The 23,364-nt window shown below is 38.5% G+C and overlaps 3 protein-coding genes across 5 annotated transcripts in view; 2 read left to right on the forward strand and 1 right to left on the reverse strand.

The window, feature by feature from the left end:
- The first annotated feature begins 279 nt into the window (after nt 1-279).
- On the forward strand, nt 280-6,955 carry hmox2b (heme oxygenase 2b). Its single transcript, XM_028041430.1, has 6 exons — nt 280-414; nt 1,463-1,572; nt 1,709-1,826; nt 2,198-2,689; nt 4,125-4,248; nt 4,336-6,955. Exons 2-6 carry the CDS (start codon nt 1,493-1,495, stop codon nt 4,461-4,463), a joined length of 942 nt encoding a protein of 313 aa, XP_027897231.1. The 5' UTR covers nt 280-414; nt 1,463-1,492; the 3' UTR covers nt 4,464-6,955.
- Nucleotides 6,956-7,690: 735 nt separating this feature from the next.
- dnaja3a (DnaJ heat shock protein family (Hsp40) member A3a) lies at nt 7,691-13,658 on the reverse strand. Of its 2 annotated transcripts, XM_028041427.1 has the most exons (12): nt 13,415-13,658; nt 12,619-12,755; nt 11,525-11,608; nt 11,190-11,396; nt 10,946-11,098; nt 10,717-10,864; nt 9,501-9,565; nt 9,240-9,368; nt 9,032-9,147; nt 8,840-8,937; nt 8,583-8,715; nt 7,691-8,390 (listed from the first exon to the last, which is right to left on the reverse strand). In XM_028041427.1, exons 1-11 carry the CDS (start codon nt 13,620-13,622, stop codon nt 8,597-8,599), a joined length of 1,464 nt encoding a protein of 487 aa, XP_027897228.1. In that variant the 5' UTR covers nt 13,623-13,658; the 3' UTR covers nt 7,691-8,390; nt 8,583-8,596. The 2 variants fall into 2 exon arrangements, with proteins under 2 accessions (XP_027897228.1, XP_027897229.1); XM_028041428.1 differs by lacking the exon at nt 8,583-8,715.
- A 741-nt stretch (nt 13,659-14,399) lies between these two features.
- Nucleotides 14,400-23,364, forward strand: part of LOC114160065 (mitochondrial import inner membrane translocase subunit TIM16-like) — a 111,252-nt gene continuing 102,287 nt past the window's right edge. For both annotated transcript variants that reach the window (XM_028042440.1, XM_028042438.1), the window contains exons 1-6: nt 14,400-14,551; nt 15,840-15,936; nt 16,636-16,713; nt 17,046-17,116; nt 17,729-17,915; nt 18,878-18,954. In XM_028042440.1, coding sequence (XP_027898241.1) covers nt 14,492-14,551; nt 15,840-15,936; nt 16,636-16,713; nt 17,046-17,116; nt 17,729-17,915; nt 18,878-18,954 — 570 coding nt within the window. In that variant the 5' untranslated portion in view covers nt 14,400-14,491. The remainder of the gene's footprint in view (nt 14,552-15,839; nt 15,937-16,635; nt 16,714-17,045; nt 17,117-17,728; nt 17,916-18,877; nt 18,955-23,364) is intronic.

Below are 23,364 nucleotides of genomic sequence, written 5' to 3' on the forward strand. Positions count from 1 at the left end.
GAAAGAAAAAACAAGCGTTTTGGAACAGAGTAATAGAACAAAGAAAACATCAGCTGTTGGCAATACTCTTACTGTTGTTAACTTATTGGACATTGATTTCAAAAAGCGAAAAAAACTGACAATAAATACATGAATAAAAGTACAGCTGTGTCTTACTAATGTCACAAAGAGTCATGGAAACATCTGCGGTTTGTAATGTTCAGAAACAGTGGAAAATAGAAGATATGCTAATTTTTATAATCCGAAACTACAAATTCTTGTGCTAAAACTACAATTTTGCGTCAGCATTTCCGGTAGAGACACGCATGTCTGTTTTCGCCGGGTAGCGACAGAAGCTTTTAATAACTGTTGTTCCGGTGGAGCTTCGCATCCTGCGTTTGAGTTTTAAGACTTTACTACTGAGCTGGAGGGAAGGTTTGTTCCGCTTGACTATTTGTAAAACCAGTACATAAAAATGATTTGTTTCTATTTAGTGACACGTTTTAGCGTTTATTTTTTTATTAAATTTTAACGAGTTTGTTAGCTAGCTTTTAGCTTACTTAGCTCCTGTAAAGTTAGCTGTTGTCAACGCGTCGCTTCAACAAGTTGCAAAGAATTCTTGGTTTACTGTAGTGGGACAGGATTTGTTTTTATTGGAAAAATAAACAGAAAATGTACGTCAATTTGTTCGTTTGCCAAAACATATCTAGCGTTCCAACGCTGTCACGGAGATTACTGGTAAACTCCAGAAAGGAGGCCTGTCCTGTGTTTTGCACCTTTTTGTTCAGTCGATTTATGCTATACGAGCATGGACGTTGTATAAAGGTGCCTTTGTGAACCTACAAGACTAATTGTGTTTACTGTCAGTCAACTTGGTGCCTTACTGTCAGGGTTAAGTAAGGTCAACGGCTTTACGTAGGTTAATCAGCTGTTTAAAGGTGTGTTTGTTTTGACCGTTTTACCCAGACCACTAGAGAAAGTGATGATATTAACTCTTATTGTTTTGTTTGCCTCTTTTGCGTGTTTTTTTTTTTTTTAATTATTATTGATTTGGCTTTAAACTGGAGCTGCTTTTGTATTTGATTGTTCAACTTCCAGATTTGTTGTCAAGTCATTCAACAAATCTGGATCTTCCTGTTGCTTAAGAATGCTCATTTAAACATTTATCATTTTGCCACCTTCCATCCTCAGTCTTCATTGAGTTTTCTTGGATTTTATGTGATAGAGATTTTATGTGACGAATCATGGGGGTGGCAGCATCATACTGTGAGGGATGGTTTTCTTAAGGTGGAACAATGTAGGTGGGAATCCTTCAAAATGTACATTGAAGTTTATGGTTGTAAGGTGACAAAATGTAAAAAGGTCTAAGAGATATTCGTGTACAAGGGACTGTACTTAAATCCTGATGAGCCTTAAATATTGGTTACAAATTTTCATTTTTATATGACTTAGTAAAGACTTTACCACCATGTACTGCTTTCAGGTTGAACTCCAGAAACAAATTACACAAAAAATGTCAGAGAAGATGGAGACGGAAGCAAATGTGTCCAATGGATCTGGGACAGGGTATGAGAAAGAAGAAAGCAACCTCAGGTAAACTTTTTTTGCAGTACTTTGGTTTATTTTTTAATATCTGATTAAGATTACGAACTGTTGTGGGTTTGGAGAACATTTAGAAACCAAGCAAGCTTTGTACTTTATTTTTCTTTCGCTGGCATGTTAATTGCAGCCCAGAGGATCTGTCTGAGATGCTGGCTGCTGGAACTAAGGAGGTTCACGAAAAAGCAGAGAACACGCAGTTCGTGAAAGATTTCCTCAGGGGACGAATCCGCAAAGAGCTTTTCAAGGTGAGACCGAATAAACAAAGAATGAAGAAAGTGGGATGATTTTAATGGTATAAAGCTTTTTTTTTTTAAACTCACAGACAGGCAAAGACAAGTTTTTGCTTTACTATTTGTTCATTGTGGGTAGAGTGTATTTGTCCACTGAGGTTTCTTTAGTAATTCTCTAAATTGAGAAACCTCTTACTGTTACCCCCTGCAGGTAAACCTCTTATCTTCTCAGAACTTGCTCAGAAGCCCTGATTGAAAATCCCCTATGGAGTTGAATTAGACTTGGAAACAAAATGTCGTGACCCCATTTACTTAACAAAAGAGAATTAAAATTAAAATGAAGCTGAAAAGAAAGTAGAAGACGTTTGTATTTTTTCCCCCTTCAGCTTGGTGCTGTTGCACTTTACCACACATATACGGCCATGGAGGAGGAGATCGAGAGGAATAAGGACCACCCCCAATTTGCCCCCCTGTATTTTCCTGCAGAGCTGCACCGCCATGAAGCCCTGGCCCACGACCTGGAGTATTTCTACGGTCCGGATTGGAAGAGCAAGATCAGCTGCTCTCAGGCCACCCAGCACTACGTGGACCGCATCCACCAGGTGGGGCAGGAAGACCCGGTTCTGCTGGTGGCCCATGCCTACACTCGCTATATGGGTGACCTGTCAGGGGGGCAGGTGCTGAGAAAGGTGGCACAGAGAGCTTTGAAGCTGCCACCCACAGGGGAAGGCCTGGAGTTCTACCAGTTTGATGCGATCCACAGTGCCAAGGCGTTCAAACAGCTGTACCGAAGCCGCATGAATGAGCTGGAGCTGGACATGGCGGCAAAGAAGAAACTGGTGGCGGAAGCTGTTAAAGCTTTTCATTTCAACATGGAGGTGAGAGTCTGAGGCAGCTGATGATCTTGGCACTTTTACTGGTCGGGAAAAACGGTTTAAATAGAGATTTGGTATTATAGAAGTGGGTAATCATCAGTGCTATTCCAATGGAATTCTGTGTAAAACGCACTTTGTTGAACCATTTGTATTGATTTAAACTGTAGTCACAACCAGCAAATTTATTGTACTGTCTTCTATTGGGAATTTATGCGACTACCATAAAAAACGTCACTGGCGGTGTTGAAAAAGATGCCTCATTTTCAAATTTCTTTACAAAAGCAAACTGATAAATATGCATCCCTGCTCCTTAATTCTTTTATCCTTTAATGAAATCCATTAGTACTAATTGCTTTCAGAAGTCCACTTGTGTGCAATTCAAACCCAGCTTTAATACAGCTGTACTGTTGAGGTCCCAGAAGTAAATATTAGATCAAATTAATGAACAAGCGGCATCATGAAGACATATAACCTGTCGCAGCTGACAGGTTATGGGGAAAGTTGTGTAGAAGATTAAATGTGTGTTGATTCTTAACACATAATCTCTACGGTGAAAATCGATGTTAGAGGGCAACTGAATTACAAAACCTGTTATAGAATTGAAAAGACTTAAAACTGGAAGTTTAGATCAAAGCATATTTATCTGCTTTATAATATTCTGTCTCAGAATGTTATATTTGATCTATAATATTCAATATTTTGTATATATGGGCAAAATATTTTGACCTGAGAGACAAACAACAAAAGACTTGCAGCTGTAGTTCAGGCCAAAGGTGGTTCTGCAAAGGATTGACTTGAGGGCAGATTTTGATTTGTAAAAAGTTTTGAAAACCACACATCATTACGTTCTGCATCATCATGGTTCTCAGACTGTTTTCTGCACAGTGATCTTTGCTTGAAACAGAAACAGCACAACAGAGAAGTGTGGTGTAAACATCCAGTATAAACAATGAATTGAGTTGGAAAGTGGATCTGGGAATTAAACCAAATCCAACTCAACCATGTTCAGGTTGTGTATCAGAAATCACTCTGGTATGCTAATTGTGGTGCTCAGTAACAAGCTCTCTATTAGCAGTAAAGGTAAACACAATGTGTTCCTTTAAAGGTTAATGTATTTGTACAACAAATTATCATGTTCTCTGGCAGATGTTGTACAGCACTATGCATGTGAAAGATTTAATGAGATATAAATCACCAGAAGGATCAAATAAACACTAGTACTACATTAAACATGCACAAGATTGACATTTTTCCAAATGGAACTTGGAAATTACAATAAGATGGATAATTTTCTTCTCCTACAAACACAAAGCAAAGTGTAAACGTTCAAATTCTATTATAAAATATCAATCCAGATGTTGCTGTAATATAACAAAATTAAGAGTAGGAGAAGTTTTACATGGTATGGTATGACCTAACCTAATGTTTGCTCTGGCAGGTGTTTGAGGAGTTAGAAGAAATTGGCAAAACAATTCAGGAGGATGTTCAAGATGCTGGCATGTCTGTTCATGGGCAGATGGGAGGAGACATCAGCAAATGTCCCTACTATACTGCCAAGATGGGTAAGTGAAGAATGTGTTGTTCTAAAACTAATCGCTGGATGATAGTTGGCTTCTTGAATGTAGTTTTCTGTCTGTGTTGCATCACAGCAGCGTCGGGGGGAACAGCGTATTTTGGTCAGCTGGTCATGGCCGCTCTCAGACACCCGACGGGACAGGTCCTGTTCGCCACTTGGTTCGCCGCCCTGGCTGGACTGGCTGCGTGGTATCTGATGTGATCCAGCTGGTGTTAGAACAGAGGAGCGGTAAAAAGAAGGACAGTAAGGAGACTGGAAGACTTCCACTAACTGACCATTTTATAAAAACATTCAAATAAGGCCTGTGCATTTTTATGTTTGAGCTTTTTAGTTGTAGACTTTAAGCAGTGTGATCTGCAAGACGATTAGGACAACAACTCCCTCCACACACTTTACTTTCTTTTTTTTTTCATAAAACTTTAGATATTTTTTCTTATTTCTCTACCTCCAACACACTGTCCTTCCATTTGGTGCTTTTCAGTTCTGGTGCATCTGAAGTTATGTCATAGCTGCTTTCTGATGGTAGTAGACCAGATGTAATAAATTATACTGTAAGTATGATAACAAAATACAATATTGTAGTAAGAAAAATAGTCAATCTGGATGATACTTATAATTAGATGTATGCTTTAAATCCTTCAGAACAATATGAAACAAAAAAGTACTTTTGTACAACAAATTTAGTCAATTTACAGTGCTAATATCCATATGCTTTAAACTTTTTCAGTTTAGTTTTAGGTTGCAACCAAAGAATAACATTTATTAAGTTTTTGTGATAGACCAACACAAAACGCCACATAACTGGGAAGTGGATGAAATAGGATACATTGTTTTTGAATTATATGTGGCATGCATTTTTGTCCAGCTCATTAATAAAGAAAGAGGTACCATGACAGCCCCCCCACCCCCTCAACAAAAAAAATAAATTCTGCATCAAAAGCTACATTATGTTGATTTATCACAAAAAAATCTTAACAAAATACAGTTATAGCATGACAAATTGTAGAAAGGTGTATGGTTGCCTTTAAAAGCCTCTCTAAAATCAGAAATTGCACTTAATATCTGGATATATAGTGCTCAGGTTTATTATGGTGACATAAAGCCATTCAAAATCCCTAGCTAAAGAACCCGTCATAAACACAAGATCGGTAGTAGTTGTTTCCACTTTTCTTTCTCCAGTTTTTCTCAAAGTATACATTGTTGCTCCACGTTGTTTTTCCTCATCTCCAATCAGCGTAAAAAGCAAACTCTTAAGTGGACTGCTTCTTCCATTTCCAGATTAAAACTCCCGTATCCCCTTCAATGTTTCTGCTAATATACTGTTGCTGTATGTATTTATGTGTGTGGCGTGGGTGAGAATAAACGGTTGAGAGCACGTCTGCTATTTTATAACATAATTACTTCGACAGGCCTAGATTGAAGCGACACCCTCCTCCTCTCCCAAAAAAGCTGTTATTGATCACATGATGGTGCATTAGCTAACGAGTTCAGAGTGAGCTCAGACAAAAAAATGATAAATCGTATCTACCATGTACAGTAGGTCAGGCCTTGATGAGGCAGGGTTTAAATGGATATGCATCCATATATTTTATGCTGTCTGTTTTTCCCTAAATATAATGTGAAAATTGTCACATTTTATTGTATTGTTGTCACACTCAAATGTTTCTAAAACGGTTGCATGTCTGCAATGAGACGGATGATGACAGCCAAAAAAACCTTTAAAAAGTGCAGGATTATTTGACAACATTCAGTTTCTCAAAATGGTGAAATACAAACAATTACTCTATTGTAGCGCATGCTAACTTCAATTATTCTTTTGTTTCAGAAACATGTGATGGCTTAGCCAATAAAAAGCAGTCTCTTTATGTGCATGCTCTAATTTTCTAAATGAAACGTTATTGCTTACCTGCAGCAGGGGCTCTTATTTGGACGCAGCAGATTTACTTTGAGATAAACGAGTGGGTGCTTTGACTATACTAATATATTGATCCTGTATCAGCTCAGTTCTTGTTTCTTTATTATCCAGTTTTGTGGATATATGTCTAACACATCACCTATATTGTACAACGTGCTGGAAGAAGATTCCCATAAAAACTCAGCTAAGCTTTGTATTGAGTAGAAATACTTTGTGCTGTAATTACACTGAAGTTTAGTATCCACCCAGATGGAGTGTTGATATTTTAGGAACCTTTTGAAGTGGTTTTTGTATCGATTATCCAAAGAAATGTACTGTTTCTCAAACGCCTGCCTGGTTCTTGTGCACAATGCGTTTACTCTCACGGAGAAAGACTTGCAGCATTTCCATGCTGGTGCAGTTGCCTGGTCGCAAACACGGCGAAGGGAGTGATAAGAGTTTTGTTTTTGAAAGTCTCAGGTTCAGCACAATGAAATGCATATGGTGGGCTAAAACAGGAACTGTTTGAAATGCTCTTGTAAGCCCATGTTTTATTGCTTTCACAAGGGTCAAGCATGAAGTGTGCGTCAGTATTAATAGGACCTACTGAAGGGACACAATCTGCAGCCATAAATGAAAATGTTTGACTAATACATGCTAATTTTTAATTCTTTTACTCTGCTCCTAATTCCTTTGTATTTGATTGGAGCTGTGTGACTAGCTAGAGCACTTTTATTGTATGAGTGAAAACCAAGAGTTATATTGTGTTGTCAATAACAAAATAAATGGTTTGACTTTGCATATTTTCCCCATTTTTTTGTACAACTTGAACTTTCTCACTGCATGATGCTGCCACTACCACTTTTTATAATTGTGGATATAGTGTTCATGATCATAAGCAGCATTCTTTTTCCTCTACATGTTTCAGAGCACCATGCAATATTTTCCTTCCACTTTACTATTTGTGTTGGTCAATTACATAACGCCTTAACATCCATTGAAGTATGTGGATGTAACGTGTAAGTTAGAGTATAATTTTGGAAGGAAGTGTAAGATTTCCCCCAGAAAACTTGCTAAGCCCAGTGGTTGGGGCGCTCCGCAATCATTCATCCAGCAGACTGTTGTCTTTGAGTTAAATATTTAAAGTTAACAGGAAATTTGAAAATATCACTTGATAATTAAGTGTTATTGGAAGATTAATATCTGAACACCAACTATAAAATCTTAAAAAATGCAAACATTTAAAAAAAAAAACGTAAGTAATGCTAAGGGTGGTGGGGGCACAAGTAAAGCCTGGTGGCCCGCCAGTTTTATAATACACTGGGAGAAACCCTGGAAGTATCACAGCCTCAATGTTATAGCGACTTAATCACTTATTAAAACAGATCATGACCACGATAAAATGATCGGATGTCGATCAAATAAATCATCCTTTGATTTTTTTTTATACCTTATACTCTGGAAAAGCATTCAAGCAGCTCCAAGTTCACCTAGGTTGGTAAAAATTTTCTACATAAAAATGACTCTTAAGAGCTAGAAGTAAAACAGAGGAGGTTTTATTTTTAAAACCAACCCATATATTTAAAACCATACAGAATAGAGTTTATAAATGATACATGGCTGAATTCCTGTTTTACTACTGTTACATAGAATTTTAGAACTGTTCAAAACTAAAGATATTTAATTGACAGTTTACAGTTCAGGAAAGCTTGTGTGTCAAATTATCCAACGCAAGACCTTCCAATAATAAAAGTCATGTGATCTGAAGCTGTAAGCAGATGTTGAACAGTCAGAGCTGAGTAAAGAAGTGTAAAAATAAAAACACAAGGGTCACATTGTACTGAGTTAGCTGGATTTAATCCTAAACAGACTTAACTGTTTTTTGTAGATTTTTACTACAATAATTTATTACTTAAAAGCTATTTGCTTTTTGATTTGCATTTTGGTAAGCAGATGACCAGCATGCACTGAGTGCTAACACGCACTCTGTAGCCATGCGCGGTGTAGTTGGCAGACTGGCACATCCATAGATCCACGTCAGCAGGGGAACAGAGAAGATGATCCTTAGGATTTTTCACTACAGGTCTGGGTAGAAAGTTTCTTAGTCATCCATCCAAAACAATAAACCAACACTCCAAGTCTCTCAGTCTTCTGACATTCTTTACATTTATACTGTCCTTGCTTTGCGCTGTCCTCTTTGCTCAGTCGGGCTTAGTTCCAGGACGACCTCTTACCTTGGGACAACAAAAATAAAACAAACTTAAAATTGCTGCTCTGTAAATATGACGGAAGTATAATTCAATGAAGGAGAACATGCACAACTGCCTATGACAGCCACAGACCAGATGACTATGAAGTGCCATTTTTTGTACTATAGCAGACATGAAGACGCGTCTAAAGCAACTACTTTCCACAAAAAGCCATACCCGGTTTATGGCTGTCAGGAAGAGCTAAATAATTTCTTTAACTTGGTGAGGAAGCCCTCCTCTTTCAACCCTGCTTCCTTCTCGACATGCCTGCTTTCCCCTCCCTTAGACTGCTCACCACTGCTGCCCCCACCTGGACAGATATTAACACTGCAACTAAGTACAACTTGTGTTGCAAAAATTCCCATTTTTAATGGATTTTCAGTAGTTGAGGGAGGGGGAAAAAAAACTATCTTGAAGTGAGACGGTCTTCATACCTGTGCTGGTGTTTGTGACTCCATTCACCGTCCCTTCTACATCGGTCTCATCCTCAGCAAAGCTCGTTAAAAGAGATTTCTGTCTATCTGTCAAAGTCCTACAAAAGAAAATTTATTTAAAGTTGTATTTTGGAAACCTCACAATTTTCCAGTGAACTCTATAGAGAAACAATGACATCTGTGGAGTCTCACTTTGGTATTTTGACTTTGACGTGAATGTAGTGATCTCCAAAGCCATAGCCACTGACGCGAGCAATTCCTTTCCCTGACAGACGGATCCTCTGGTCAGTTTGGACACCTGCAGGGATCTGGGGATAAAAGAAAAATTACCAGTGGATCTTTCAACTGTTAAAGTATGAAGTTATCATTTTTTAATCAGATTAAGGCTATCTCTACTTACTGACAAATTAAGCGTTTCATAAAGTCCTTGTGTTCTTGCCGTGCCTCCCAGAATGGCTTGAGCCACAGAGACGTAAAGATCAGAGTGAATGTCTGCACCTTCCCTCCGGAACACAGGACTCTTTTGGACCTGGATAAAATAAAGATTATACCAAAGAGTCTAAATTTTGAATGCAGCACACTTTATACTGTCTGACAATTGTTAAATTTAAATTCACGCAAGATCATTTCTAGTCATGTTGTCTTTGCAGTAAATACCAACCCGAAATGTAATGAAGATTTCTTTCTTTCCGACTGGCATTCTGACTGTCTGACCATCCTCCACTCCTGACAGGGAAAAAGTACAAACAATAACTCAGTTTGTTTTTAAAAAGGGATGAATTCTGAATGTTGCAGGTGAAAATTTTAACCGTCTCTGAATTATCTGGTTCCTGAGAAACGTTGCAAAGCTTTGCACCATGACTCAGTAGTTTATTTTATGCGATTGACTAACAAAAACAAGAGCATAACAGTGAAAGAATTGTTGCTAAATCCTGTGTGCAGTTGACATGATGGTGGCAGCAGGATTATGCTGTGGCATGACATTGGTTACCAAGAACAGGGAAGTTGGTCAACATTGATGAAAAGATGGCTGAGGCTACATACAGGTGATCCTGGAGAATACCTGTGAGAGACTGATAAAGATCTGTGTGCTGAGGCTCAAAATCAACTCCTTGACCTATTGCCAGTTTTTAAACGACACTTTCTTCAAACAGTGGTTCAGGCCAAGAAGACATTTGGATCTTTCAAAAGGACAATGATTTTTACACAGTAATCAATACCCTTCTCAAAACAAGTTAAATATACAGAAAGATTCATGTTCTTTCGTGTTAGTAGTGAAAAGAATCTGCCAAATGAACTACTACTTTTTATCAATAGCTTTTTACTCAAAACAAAATCCTATATCTTGCGGAAAGGTTACTTAAGTTTTGTCTTATTCCAAGTGTATTGAGGTATTTGCACTAGAAACTAGACAGAAATACTTGGTAAGACTTTGTTTTCGCAGTGCTTGCAGGACAAAGCTCCATCACAGCCAAGTACCTCTGCATGGCTAGCCACTTAAGGCAATAAAGATAAAAAACTTCTGACATGGCCCTCTTCCTCACCTCACCTGAACCCAATTGAGAACCGGTGGGCAGTTTTTAAACAGGAAACTTTTCCATTAATATTGGGCACTAAAATTAAAGACAAAAAGTCAAACTCAAGGCAAACAGAACCTGTAAGAGGCATAAAGTGATGTTTTTAAAGCACAGAAGTGCTTTAAAAACAGTTTACTTATTTATTGAAATGTTAATGGTTAACTTCAATGTTACTACAAGATTCAGGTATTCCACTAAATTTCCCTGCTCAACTATGATAAAAAGAAAGAGAGAAATACTTTAGCCAATACAGACTTTGTGAAGGATAGGGAGCTGAATCGATACTTGAGTGTAACTGACCTGCAGGAACAGGAACAACCACAGTCTTCCTCTGCTTGGTTTGTCCAGATCCACGGCAGGTGTTACAGGGAGTTGAAATAACTGTACCTTTCCCCCCGCAGCGCCGGCATGTGGAGCGCATCACAAATGGTCCTGTGTTTATTGTTTCCTATAGGTCGTGGGACAGGTCTCTTTAGAAGTATAATCTAAAATCGCATAGAAATTGTAAATCTTATGTAGGAGTTCTTACCATGCCTGACCCGTTACAGTGGTGGCAGTGCTGAACCTTAGTCCCCGGCTCGTGGCCTTTCCCATCGCAGCGCTGGCAGGCTGTCTCTATGTTAACAGACATCTCCTTATTCACTCCCTTTGCTGCCTGAGTGAATGTCAGCTCCATAATGTACTACATGGAAAACAGAGAGAACTTCAGAAAAGGTGCTAAAAGGCAAACAGCTGATCACAGCATTGCTTGGCTTTCTGTAAATCTCACTAACCTCCTGTGGCTGATCAAATATGGCGTTGAAGTCTCCGAAGCCACGGCCTCCTGAGAATTCTCCAAAGATTTTGCGGAAAAGCTCCTCCGGGTCGACATGGCTGGCCTGTCCACTCCAGTACTGCTGCCCTCCTCCAGCCTGACCTGCCTCAAAACCCGCTGTACCGTATGTGTCGTACTGCTTCCGCTTCCCTTCGTCGCTAAGCACCTGAGAAGACCAAAGAGCAAAGTTTAAATCCACATCGAAACTCATAGATGTGACTTTTCCCGCCAAAACACAAGGAAATCTACTTTAAAATATTTATTTAAGCTTTATTGTAAAAACTGAAAGCGAACCTCGTAGGCTTCAGCCAACTGTGCAAATTTTTCTTTCGCTTGCGGGTCGTCTTTGTTTGTGTCTGGGTGATACTTTTTGGCCATCTGTGAACGAAACAAGACAAAAAATAAAAACCTTCTGTGATCCTTGCTTAGGTTGCCATTATGGATGTCCTGATCAGGATTATATCCCCTGGTACCAATCAGATTAATAAGAATGGGCATTTCCAAATACAGAGTATCAGCCCAATACTTTATTAAAACCAATGCTATGTATACATGCATAAAAGAGGCTTTAAAGTGTGGCAAAATACACATTTTAAAGTGTTTAAGTATTTTAAGTACTTTAAACACTTAAAAACAAAAATTGAGCTATTTTGTCTCAAAAGGAGCTTCTGCAGGATAGCCTTGTGTTTATCAAACAAGTATATGCTAAAGAGCTAGTCTACCGATAGCATGTTTTGTCTCTGTTTTGATATGACTCGTTCATAATTCCTCTTGTAATACATTTCACTGTAGTTCCAGTTCATTACATTTCCTATATTAACTGCAAACATTATAAAAGTATAAGACTGTTAAATTACCAGAACCAAGCTGATTCCTATGTGAATTAAATATGCTGCTGGGCTTAAAATATAGCTATGAACATGAAAGTAGGCTGTGATTTTATTTTTAGCTATTAGACCGCACTAAATTGCAGCTCCGCATCTCTTTGCGATTGAACAGACACAAAAATCCCAGACGGTAGACCAACAAAAGGGATCTAGAGTCTAGCTACAATATTTATATGTGCAAATTCACATTTGCTTGCATGGATAATTTTGAAGGCTGATACATTTTAAGTGCTAATCATTCATGCTCTGCGGGTCAGTAATACATTTAGCCATTTGGATGGAATGTAGCTTGTTTTGATGCCCACAACTTATAAAATTAATAGCCGAGAAGCTAAAGACAGTAGTGAAGACTTTGTGAAAATATAGAAAATAGTCAGGCAAATGTTAAGTTAAACTCATAAATCAGCAATAATGTTGCACTCCCACATTTACCACCATAATTTGATATCTTAACATTGGGAGTTACAACTAAGACACGTTGCACATAAGGCGAGATCAAACCTGGTAGTAGGCTTTCTTGATCTCCTTTTGGGATGCGGTGCGAGGGACTCCAAGAATCTGATAGAAATCCTGCTTGCTGCTACAAGAGGCACTTGTATGGAAGGACAGCGTGAAAAGAGCATTGGGCGACTTCAGATCTGAAAGTTGCCCAGAAAAGCGAGAGGGTAAGTAAATGACATCTAGAAGTGTTACAAAGTTGCACTGCAGCTTGCTTTTCACAGTTCTCAGTTAAATGGTTCAATTCTGTTTGGGTCTTAGACCCAAGACCTATAAAAATCCCGATAAGCTTATACTGCACAAGTGTTTTGTTCTGATTTTTCTTTTTTATAATTAAGATATATGCAATCAGTAACTGTAGTAAAAAGGACTTCAAAGTGGCACTGGACTTTATTGGTTAAAAATAGGGTGTAAAAATAGAGTAGTGTTACAGGATTTCACTAAACTGTATAGAATTGATTTGGCACTGCTGTTTTTGCTTTATTTTACTTGGAGATCAGTCAAACATAATAATTCAAGCATGACTTGCAATAGCTAACAAAGTTCAAACAAAATAGTCTCGTCTTTGCCAATGTCACCTAAAGACTGCAAAGTTAGCAAGACTGATTACATCACATTTGATCAACTACTTTTAGGTGGTTCGAGGTACATGTATAGATGTTAAAACCTTATTTCATCGTTATAACTTTTGTAGTTAGATATTAGTTTGCGGTTATCCGATTATTATAGACCGTGTCACTTGAGTAAAATTATATACGTGTAGCTTAGCTTATTTTAGCTTAGCTGGTGTAGTTCTCACCTGACACCCCTCTCAATGTCAACGCTTTTCCTGCTCCACCGCAAAACAAGCTGCCCCCACGCCACAACTTCTCAGCTCCCACGGTAGAAAAACTGCGGAGGCTTCCATGGTCAGAAGACAGAACGAAACCGGCAGCTCGTCGAGGTCCAGAGGACACGATGACTGTAATCCAGCGTGAGGAGCTGCGAACGGCCGAGGACGCCATCATGCCGACAGTCGCCACGGCTTGAGAGACTGCGCATGCCTGGGAAAACGGTGTGGGCGTGCATAGGAAATAAACACCAAAAAAAAAAAAAAAAAACCTGTTTTTTTTTTATTTTTATTTTTTTTACTTTTTAGTAAATTATACATCAAGCACTATAGTTTTTGGAAAGAGTGGAAAAATATATTTATTTGCAAAAACAAATTACATGAAAAAATTGATGCAAACGTTTTATTCTCCGAGGTTGCACGTTTCGGAACACCGTGTCGTTTAACCACAGAATCGTACGTCTATATCGCCGCCATATTGTGAGTGGCATTTCTGGTTAGACATGCAAAAACGTCTAAAATCCCGGTCTGTTTTACAGGTTTGGGATCGAGCTATGTGGTCTGTTTTGTTCAGAGCTTGGTATGTAGCTATATGTACTTTGTTACATTTATTTTGGTAAGGTCATGAAAAAAAATATTTGTAAGGGTAGTTTTAATACACAACACCCTTTTCTTCGACCTACCTAAGTGATACCACTCTAATTTCAGTACAATTTCTGGCTACTCGTCCCACACCAAGTTACTTCATTACTTCATTAGATGACACACAAAAATGTAAACAAACTTTATTGTTGTCCGTCCATCCACCTATCTATCGTTTTGGTTTGTTTTCTTTTTCTGTATTCCCATGAGAAGAAGGTCTACAACTGCCACTGGTTTGAAGGGAAAATCGAAGACACCGCCCAGTCGTTCGGCTCGGTTCGTAGAGCAAATCGAACGAACACCGCGCGGCGAGCCAAAGCTGTCAGCTGCAGCAGCACTCTCAGCAGTACCAACCAGCTCGACAGAGACACCCGGAAGGCACGAAAGTCAATTTGGGAGAGCAATATGAATCGTTTTAAGACCTCCAAATTCAAAAACACCACTCCGAAGGTTGCCAAGAAAGAGGTGAGTAGTGAACCCGCTTTTGGATAGAAACAGTTCTCCTGGCTAACACTAAATTGCTGAGCTACTTTTGGGGAGAAACGCCTGCCTGTCTGCTTGCAAGGGATGTTGAACTTCCTGCCTCTGGGAGCCTGTAGTAAAGAGAAAAATATGAATGCACTTGCTACTAGTGCATATTTATATGTATTTGTTAGCCTTGTGGCTGCATTTCAGCAGCTGGCCTTCGTCAGATGCTGCAACGAAACCCATTATTAAGCTTTTGTTTTACTGATTTTTAACAATCACTCATGGAGAAAGGATACGTATAAATTTCAGTAGTCGACATGTCTGGACCAGAATTCATGTGTCTTGCATACAAATATGCCTTTGAACCCATTAGTTCCAGGTTACAGCGCCTGCACAACCCGTGTGTGGGGCATTTTATGCAATCTACTACCTCCATGCAGACAAATGAAAGCCTGGCATGCGCACACACCCACAATCAGTGGATGTCCCCCAATCTCTTCACACGCTGCTGGTGGTGCCTTGCTCCTGTGAATGCTGAAGCAATAATCCGTGTAGGCATGTAGCTGTTCCGACGCTGCAGCCATGTGCTTTCATTTCAAAACGCAGTGCAGGAGCAAAAATGGGACGAGAGACGTAAGGAGCATAGTGAGGCAAGCAAGGAGCGGTTGGAGGGGCTTGACAGGAAAACAAAGATGAATGGGTGTTGCTTGATTGAATATTCATAGATTAATTTGTCCAGCTTTCGTTTGAGGGAAACAGACGTTCTCTTGCATCACTGCCGAGCCAGTTTCTAATCATCTATGCAGATCTTGCTTAAATTGTTGAAATGTCTTTGAGGTCTTAGTGAAAACAAAGTATACCAGCATGCAGCGTTATAGAAAAAAACGATAAATAAGTGTTCCCTGAGCAAAACTATTAATGCCTTCTGGATTCATACTGTTAGTGTTGCTTTTTATTGTTTTTGTCCCGCAGCTTAGCAGTAGTTAATGGAGCATGTTGTACACACATGCTGCTCTTGCCATGTTAACGTTATGTAAGACCTTTCTCTGCTGTGCAGTGAAAGGAGCACTTCCATTTCCTCCTCTCTGTGCTCGTTCTAAAACTCTAAAGTGTGTGCACACTCAGCTAGATCCTTCCTGTTTATTGCTGGCTTCTTTTTCTTTGACGGTTGTTGAAACCAACTTGGTCACATGCTCTCCTCCCTATCATTAAGCTCACAATTTCCCCCCCCCATGTGTTTCGTGTATGGGTTTCCTTATTTTTGCCTCTTTGTCTGTAAATGTAGGGATGGATCAACAATGTCCACGCTGGCTCCTTCTCCTGCCAGGGGAGGCACATCACAGCAAGCTCCAATCTGGTGGCTTTCAACACCGATCAGGCTGGTATGGATTTAATTTTGTGGCAAGATAAAAAACACTGTCTTTAGATCAGACATCTGCAGCTGTTACAAATGAAAGAGACATTTTGCCCAATCTCCCAGCAAATATTGTTGATGACTGCTGAACACCCTTAAAATTAAAATAGCCTTGCTTATATGTGGAAGAAAGAAGCTACACGTTGTAAAATGAAAAGCAATTGTTTTGCGTGCATATTAAGAACAAAAAATAAGTCTAAACTCCCTTTAAGAGCACATAAAATAAATTTTTCATTATTAAAAATATTTGATGCAAACTAAACACAAAACAGAATTGCTTCAGTTTTTTCCATATTTTTGTAAAATGAAAAAAAGTTGCTTACATTGAAATAAAAAAAAAACATATTTTCAGATTAACAAAAGCTAATATAAAATATACCCTTGATAAAGAATAGAGATCTGAAAATCTATGTTCCTAGATGCTCTTATTCCACTCCAGTGGAATAAGAAATAGTTATTTCTTTCCAGTAAATAGCTATAATACTATTTTGTGTCGGTTAATCACATTGAAGTTTTTGGGTGTAACATGACAAAATGTGTAATGGCTAAGGAGGTAGGAATAATTTTTCCAGGCAGTGTTCAGGCCTCATGAACTTTTCTTTGGTATCAGTAAATGGGTTTTATGGTGTGGTTTCTGCCAGGTTTTATGTGCTGCATGTCTCTCTAGGTGGTGGGATGGTGGGCCTGACCTCAGTCAGCCCTTCAGATGGCCAATGGACGGTCACCCAGATCTCCTGCCATTCCGGTACTTTTCTCTGTTTTTGTTTAACTTGATGTGATGCAAATAAGTACATGGGTCATTGCCATTCAGATTTTGTGAGTACTTAAAAACAATGTGCTTTTTATTATTACCAATTTTTTATGAGTTATTTAGTATCTTAAAGCACATAAAGAGCAAAAATGTCTGCAAAAGTTATACTTGGAATATATCTGATATTCTGTGTAGCTTATTTTAATGAGTTAAGAACATGTTGTGTTTTTATAAAACAAAGAAGTGCAGACAGTGTCTAAAAATAAAAGCCTGACAGATAGGACCCATACCATTTTTTTTAACTTGAGTTTTCTTTCCTCCTTCAGATCTGGTGACTGATATGGACTTTTCTCCCTTTGATGAGTGTCTCCTGGCAACCTGCTCTGGGGATGAAACGGTAAGCTCTGCAATGTCCTACTTTCTTCCCAACTTTGCCATTATTTGTCCCCTTTATCTCTCTTTTCTACTTTTCAGTATTCTCCAGAATATTTTTTCAATTTCCCTTTTTCCAAATGTTGTTTTCCTGACATAACAAAGTTTTTTGTGTTCTCAAAAAATCAGGAACATCTTATGATCTATTATGCACAATCATAATTGTGCATAATAGATGTACTCTGGCCTCATTGTATTTTAATTCACCTTGGAAAACTTCCCTAAAACCTAAAATCTGTCTTCTGACAGATGTTATGGTACAGTTTTTGTCTGATCTGAATGGAGTCATAGTTTAGTTGTAGTGTCATAAAACATAAAGTTAATAATTAAACCCTGTAGCATCACTTGTGTACCTGAATCTGACATTTCCCTGTGTTAAATCAATAGTCATCGCCTCTACCTGTTTTACCTACACTGAAAAGACGATGAATCAGCATGTGAAACCTTGACAAGACCATATGTTCACCTGAATTCTTCTCTATCTGCGATGGAGAAGAATGTCAAACATTCTAAGACTGTTGCCAGTAAAAACACATAGGAGATATTATCCTCACATCTGACACTCCTGTGTGTGAAGGTGAAGCTGTGGCGTTTGTGCGATCCAGAGCAAGAGCAACCCAGCAGTCCTGAGCTGACTCTACAGTCAGGTCAGGGCAGGCTCGAGCTTGTGCACTTCCATCCCACCTCCTCGGGCCTGCTGGTTGTTGCAACCGCCAAGTCTCCTCTGATTTGGGACACCAGCAGGCAAGATGCGCCTCTTGCAGGTAATCGTGTTCAGAACGCTTTAGCATAATTTAAGTTTGTGTGCCCTGACAAAATTAAACTACATGTCTCAGAAAGTTTGTCTTATTGTACATTATATATCATGTCTTCAGTCTGTGTCAGTTAAAGTCTTCGTTGTGCCATGTTCATGTTGTTTTTATGTGTAGCAAAAATACTGTATGTCTTTGGTCTGGAGTGAAGCAGTAGGTTGGCTTTTTTTTTTTTTTGCTGGAGAATGTCTGACTGACCTGCCTACATTTTACAGCCCTGTGGCTCTGTCTAAATGCTGGAGCAGCAGAGGTAATATTTTATTTCGCAGTCCTGAGGCTAATCTCCTCAGGCTGGCCTCAGGATGCACTCACTGTACTCTGGCCTCATTCACCCCCACACCATACTTCCCTCCCCTACCACAAATACTGCACACCCCCTCCACCTCCCCATGCCAGCTGACCTGGCTGCTGCTCTCTGCTGATCCAGCATCTCATGAGCTGCTCCCTCCACAGAGTCTTTCATTTCCTGCATTTGTTGTTGTTTTGTGGTCAAGGGGCAAAAATATAAGGTTCTTCCTTTAAAAAAAAAAAAAAAGAGGAAATCTTAGTAGAAGCACCCTTTATTTTTCTTCTTTTTGTTTCTTGGTGTTACAAAGAAACTTCTCGCACGCTGTGCTGTGCTCTCTTCTGACACAGCAGTGTTTTGTACATCAGTGCTTAAAATTTTCACACATTTTTATGTAAATCATACGCTCTCTCTTTGTCCTTTTCTGGATTGTTTGGCTTTCTCTTTCCTTGTTTTCCTGTGGTGACGTCTTCAGCATATTGTTTTTTTTGTCGCATCTCTGTGTTTGTTGTCATTCTTTGTTCATTGTTTGTGTTGCCATGCTTCCTCTTTTTCCGTTCCTGTCTGATCTTTATCTTGCTGTGTGTGCTGTTCCCTTTCGCCTTAAATTGGTCGTCTATGTTTGCAGCCTTGGAGCAGCACAGCGATCAGTTGCAGAGTCTCAGTTGGAAGCCGGACGGCTCCCTGCTTGCATCCTCCAGCAAGGTGAGGCTAACTCAGTGCACCAAGATTAAACAGGAGATGTGAGCATTGCCTAATTTGTTTTAATTTATCTTGCAAATAGACAGTTTCACAGACACTTTTAGGATGATCTTGAGACTTATTTTTTGAGACCGGCTTTGGCTGCTCTTCTACTTATTTATTTTTTTATCTCTTGTATCCTTAACTCTATAAGAGATGATGTTCATTTGGCATTCTCTTTCTCTCAAATTTGTGCACACCTGTCTAAAAATGTCAGGATTATATGATGTTAAAAAGGAAAGTATTTCAAAACTTTGCTCTACTACAGTGTGACATTAATCCTGGAAAATAAGCAATTGTGAGAAAATGCATAAAAACAATAAATACAAAAAGATGACAATGACCTTGATGCACACCCTCACATGTTTATACAAAGTCTCTTTAGTTCACTTATAACATCAGTTCTATTAACCACAGGTAATGCTAATGAATTGGACAAGATTAAAGAATATATGTAGGAAAACATGGACATAAATACATCACTTTCCTCCAAAATTTATGTTAACATGTTGAAAGCGAAGAGGCCACCAAAAAGCCGATAGCAACACTGAACCAGCTAGAGAGAAATCTGTTTTCTACATGTGACAACTATCATTACTTTACCATATGTTTAGACTGGAGTGTAGAGTTACAAGTCAGATAACAAAATATCCTTACCTGCCTAAAACCTCTATAACTGTAATCCTGAGTTATGTTCAGAAAACATACATCATTCTGTCATGTTGCTTCTCTTGAATTGACCTATTATATTGTATTGTAAAAATGATTTCCATTACATTTAATTGAACAGCACTAAAGACCAATCGGTTTTGAAACCAAAAATGTGTCACTTTTATTAGAAACTGAAAGCTGAAGACAGATTTGATCTGTGTAGCATCCTAATGAATCCAGATCCACATCCAAGTCAACAAAAGAACAACTCCTATAGTTGTTAATTTTTTAGATGGGGATATTACCTAAATCTGATAAAAAATATATGTTGTCTGGAGATTCCCTGACGATTTGTTTGGTGAACCTTTGCTACATAAAACTAACAAATACTGGCTTGCGAAGATGTAGCATGGTAATGAAATTCAGCCTAAGAAGATTGAATGTTTTAATTCATTAAAAGATGCTGCAGCCAAGTATTAGATTGAGCATGTGCACACTTATCTAATGAAGTTCCTAGACTTTATATATGCATATATTTTTCCATTAAAAGGTTAGTTTCTTTTTTAATGAAATTTTACAGGAGATACATTGCATTAAATGCCCAATCTTTAGTCATTTTGCACAGCACGTTTAAAAAAAAAATTTTTTTTTTACAAATATTGGCACAAGAGTGACCTCACAAAGATATGAATGGCATAAAAACTTTTTAAGCATTTAAAGAAAGTAAAGTAAATGTTTAAAAACATAATTTTTCATTAAGAGGTTTATTGGGACCCCGGAGCCATTTGCTGCAGTTACAGGTTGTCTACCACTAGATGCTGCCACTGAATCATATACACCTTCTCAGTTTGGAGAATTAAATCAAAATGTCAACAAGGTGAAGCTCATAAAAGAGGGTGGGAATGGCATTCCGCATTGGATTAGGAATTATTGAAACTTTTTCAAAGGAAAACGGGGAAAACCTTTATCAGTTCAATGTAAAAACTTTAATTACCAGTTTTGTTACAGCGGTGAAACAGTAATGCCAAAGACATTACTAAGGGCCTGAGGAGATTTTCCTAAATGAGATTGGAAAACTGCTTGGAAATTAAGAAACTAATGGAAACAGGCTGTGTGTGAAGGTTTAGTCACTCGGGACTGTAAATCTGTCTCATCGCTATCTGACCTTGTGATCTTCTGTGGTTCACAATGGTCTCCTTGGTCAAACACTTTTCTGTTGCAAAGCTTCAGTGTTTTACACATATTTATGTTGAACATCGTAAAGCATAAAGAGAGGGTAATTTATTGCTCAAGATAAAAAGGTCCTTCTTTATATTAATGGGCTTTCCATTAGGTTATAGTGAATTAACAGAAAGAGAAAGAAGCTATTAAAATTGTTCTATAAGTACAATGTGGGACATTAATGTAAAGATACTGCTCAATAAAGGAGAATATAATTGAAAAGTTATTTTATTTCAGTAATTAGTTCAAAAAAATGAATCTATTTTTTTTCTGTTAATTTTTTTTGATTAGCAATGACCTTCTGTGGTTCACAATACTTGTTGAGTCTCAGTGACTTTCTGCTTGATAACTGTCAAGTCAGCAGTGTTTTTACTGTTCCTATGCAATATTCCAATGGTACTACATTTTGATGCATTTATATTTATAAATTATTTTTCTTTGTTCAGACTTATGACTTATATTTATTTTAATAATCCTAACTGACCTAAAACAGAAAAGTTAAGCTTGATTCAGTTATTTGGAACATTAGGGTGATTTTAATGATTGAAATTAACTTTTTATTGATATTCAACTTTATTGAGATTCATGTTTGTTCTTTGACTTATATCTTATTGCCTAACTAGAGTGACCTTCTCTTTGCGTTTGTTCTTTGCTGAAATCTCAGTGGCTGATGGGAAAATTTGTACAAGGCCACTGGATCCTACATTAGACCATGTGCAATTATGCTTTCTCATCCTTGAGAACAAATGACCTTTGACACAGAAATGTACCAAGTTCACCTATTTAATAGGTATGATTGTTGGTTGACTGCCCCTAGTTTGTCTCTCTCTGACAAGTAACAAATTACTCCAGCCATCACAGGATTTGACCAAACCATGACATTCCCGACAGGATAATCATCCTAATCAGAGCTACAAGCTGTACTGATGCAGCCTGAAAGAACAAGACACCTGAGAAGAAAGCGTGGGCGTGTGTGTGTGTGTTTGGGGGCCTCTACGTTTTTAGCCATGTTCAACTCTGGTGTCATTTAACTAAAAGGGCAGCTTTCACTCCTTTCAATTGGAGTTATTAAAGCAAATAGAGCTTGCCAACATGTGGGTCCAATCCCCGTCTCCTCTGTAGGGTAAACACCGGTGCATGGGCCCTGGGTGGGGGAAGATGAAGGGAATACCCCGTCCCCAAAGAGCAGTAATCATGACAGGCTTCATTTGGACTGAAAGAAAGGTGTATTTATGGCACATATGTGAAAAAAAAAAAGAGATTCTGTAAAGTGCAGGCAAAGCTACAGGTAGTGTGAGTGACGAACAGGACCAACTATTATGCTGTCCAAACACCATGCTGTAACGAATACTTGATAAAGAAGCTACAGTCTCAGCAGGCTTTGACCCGAGTAACCACGGGAGACTGGGAACAGCAGTCTGGCAGCACCGTCTGTTTGACGAGCGCAGCGACTGATGGAGAGCGCTGCTGGGTGAAGATTCCCAGCGTCTGTGTGTGTTCGGTGCACAGTGAAAACTCATCAACGGCAGCTTGAGAGTGACGCGCCGCCTCTTTGATTAAACAGCTGCTGCATAAGCACACCCGCACAAATCCAGCCACGGCCATGCAGGGCTCCCATCTGTGCATTTATGAGTTTAGGTGGTATGTGTTTTTCATGTGTGATATTGTTAGAGGGATAAGAGAGAGTGATTGTTTGTTTGAGTCTGTGCATTTGTGCAGTTGTTTGGTGAGCACTTCTGTTCATGAAAGCCCCTCATTTGTGTATTTGCACAGCCAGATATTGTCCTCCTTTTTGTGTTGTTTGCACTGTAACACTTTGGTTGATTATGAGACCCAAAATGCTCACTACTATGCACCTCTGTAAAACACAGTGTGTGTTTTGGATCACAGAGTACAATAATTTTGACTCTTTTGAGCTATTTCTGCACTTTTTTGCAATTTAGAAAATGTAACTGATTTAGAGTTTATCTAACACATTCAGGAGGTGATGGAGTTGGATGAAGGTTGCAATAATCAGGTGCTCATGCATTTGCATTGTCCATATTCATTTGTGCGTTCTTGGTATGTTCTAGAGACTGAAGTGCTCTTTGTTTAACTCCGGGTGTCCTGTCGACGATCAGGGCTGTGACTGATATTCTCAGTCTACTACAGCAGACATGGACAGAATACTGGGAAACCACAGCTAATCTATCCCTAGCAAAGTATTTGCCATAATGTTAAGTTATTTCCTGTAACAATGCTTAATACATTATAGGGATGATTTTCTGCCAAAGCTATTAGCATTTAAGAAATAAGATGAATTTTTAAAAAATACTCAAACTCATCAGAACTTTAGACATGTAATCATTTATGCTCTTTTTAAAATTAAATTGACTTTGTAGTATAAAATAGGCTGTTGTGAGGATTTATGCTATATTTATATTTTTATGCAAGTACATTTGTATTTAATTATTCCAAAGCATAATTGAAGGAAAGTCCGCAGTGAAGAACATTTTTTATAAT

This window comes from Xiphophorus couchianus, chromosome 16 (genome assembly GCF_001444195.1).
Source record: "Xiphophorus couchianus chromosome 16, X_couchianus-1.0, whole genome shotgun sequence".
Classification (NCBI taxonomy): Eukaryota; Metazoa; Chordata; class Actinopteri; order Cyprinodontiformes; family Poeciliidae; genus Xiphophorus; species Xiphophorus couchianus.

What these genes read in the sequence shown, in the direction of transcription:
- dnaja3a (XM_028041427.1), bottom strand. Translation starts at nt 13,622, where the DNA reads ATGATGGCGTCCTCGGCCGTTCGCAGCTCCTCACGCTGGATTACAGTC. An exon ending in ATGAAACGCTTAATTTGTCA is followed by an intron (nt 9,148 to 9,239) that starts GTAAGTAGAGAT and finishes TTTTATCCCCAG; the next exon opens with ATCCCTGCAGGTGTCCAAAC. An exon ending in GTCAAAGTCAAAATACCAAA is followed by an intron (nt 8,938 to 9,031) that starts GTGAGACTCCAC and finishes TTTCTTTTGTAG; the next exon opens with GACTTTGACAGATAGACAGA.
- hmox2b (XM_028041430.1), top strand. Translation starts at nt 1,493, where the DNA reads ATGTCAGAGAAGATGGAGACGGAAGCAAATGTGTCCAATGGATCTGGG. An exon ending in CTTTTCATTTCAACATGGAG is followed by an intron (nt 2,690 to 4,124) that starts GTGAGAGTCTGA and finishes TTGCTCTGGCAG; the next exon opens with GTGTTTGAGGAGTTAGAAGA. An exon ending in CTACTATACTGCCAAGATGG is followed by an intron (nt 4,249 to 4,335) that starts GTAAGTGAAGAA and finishes GTTGCATCACAG; the next exon opens with CAGCGTCGGGGGGAACAGCG.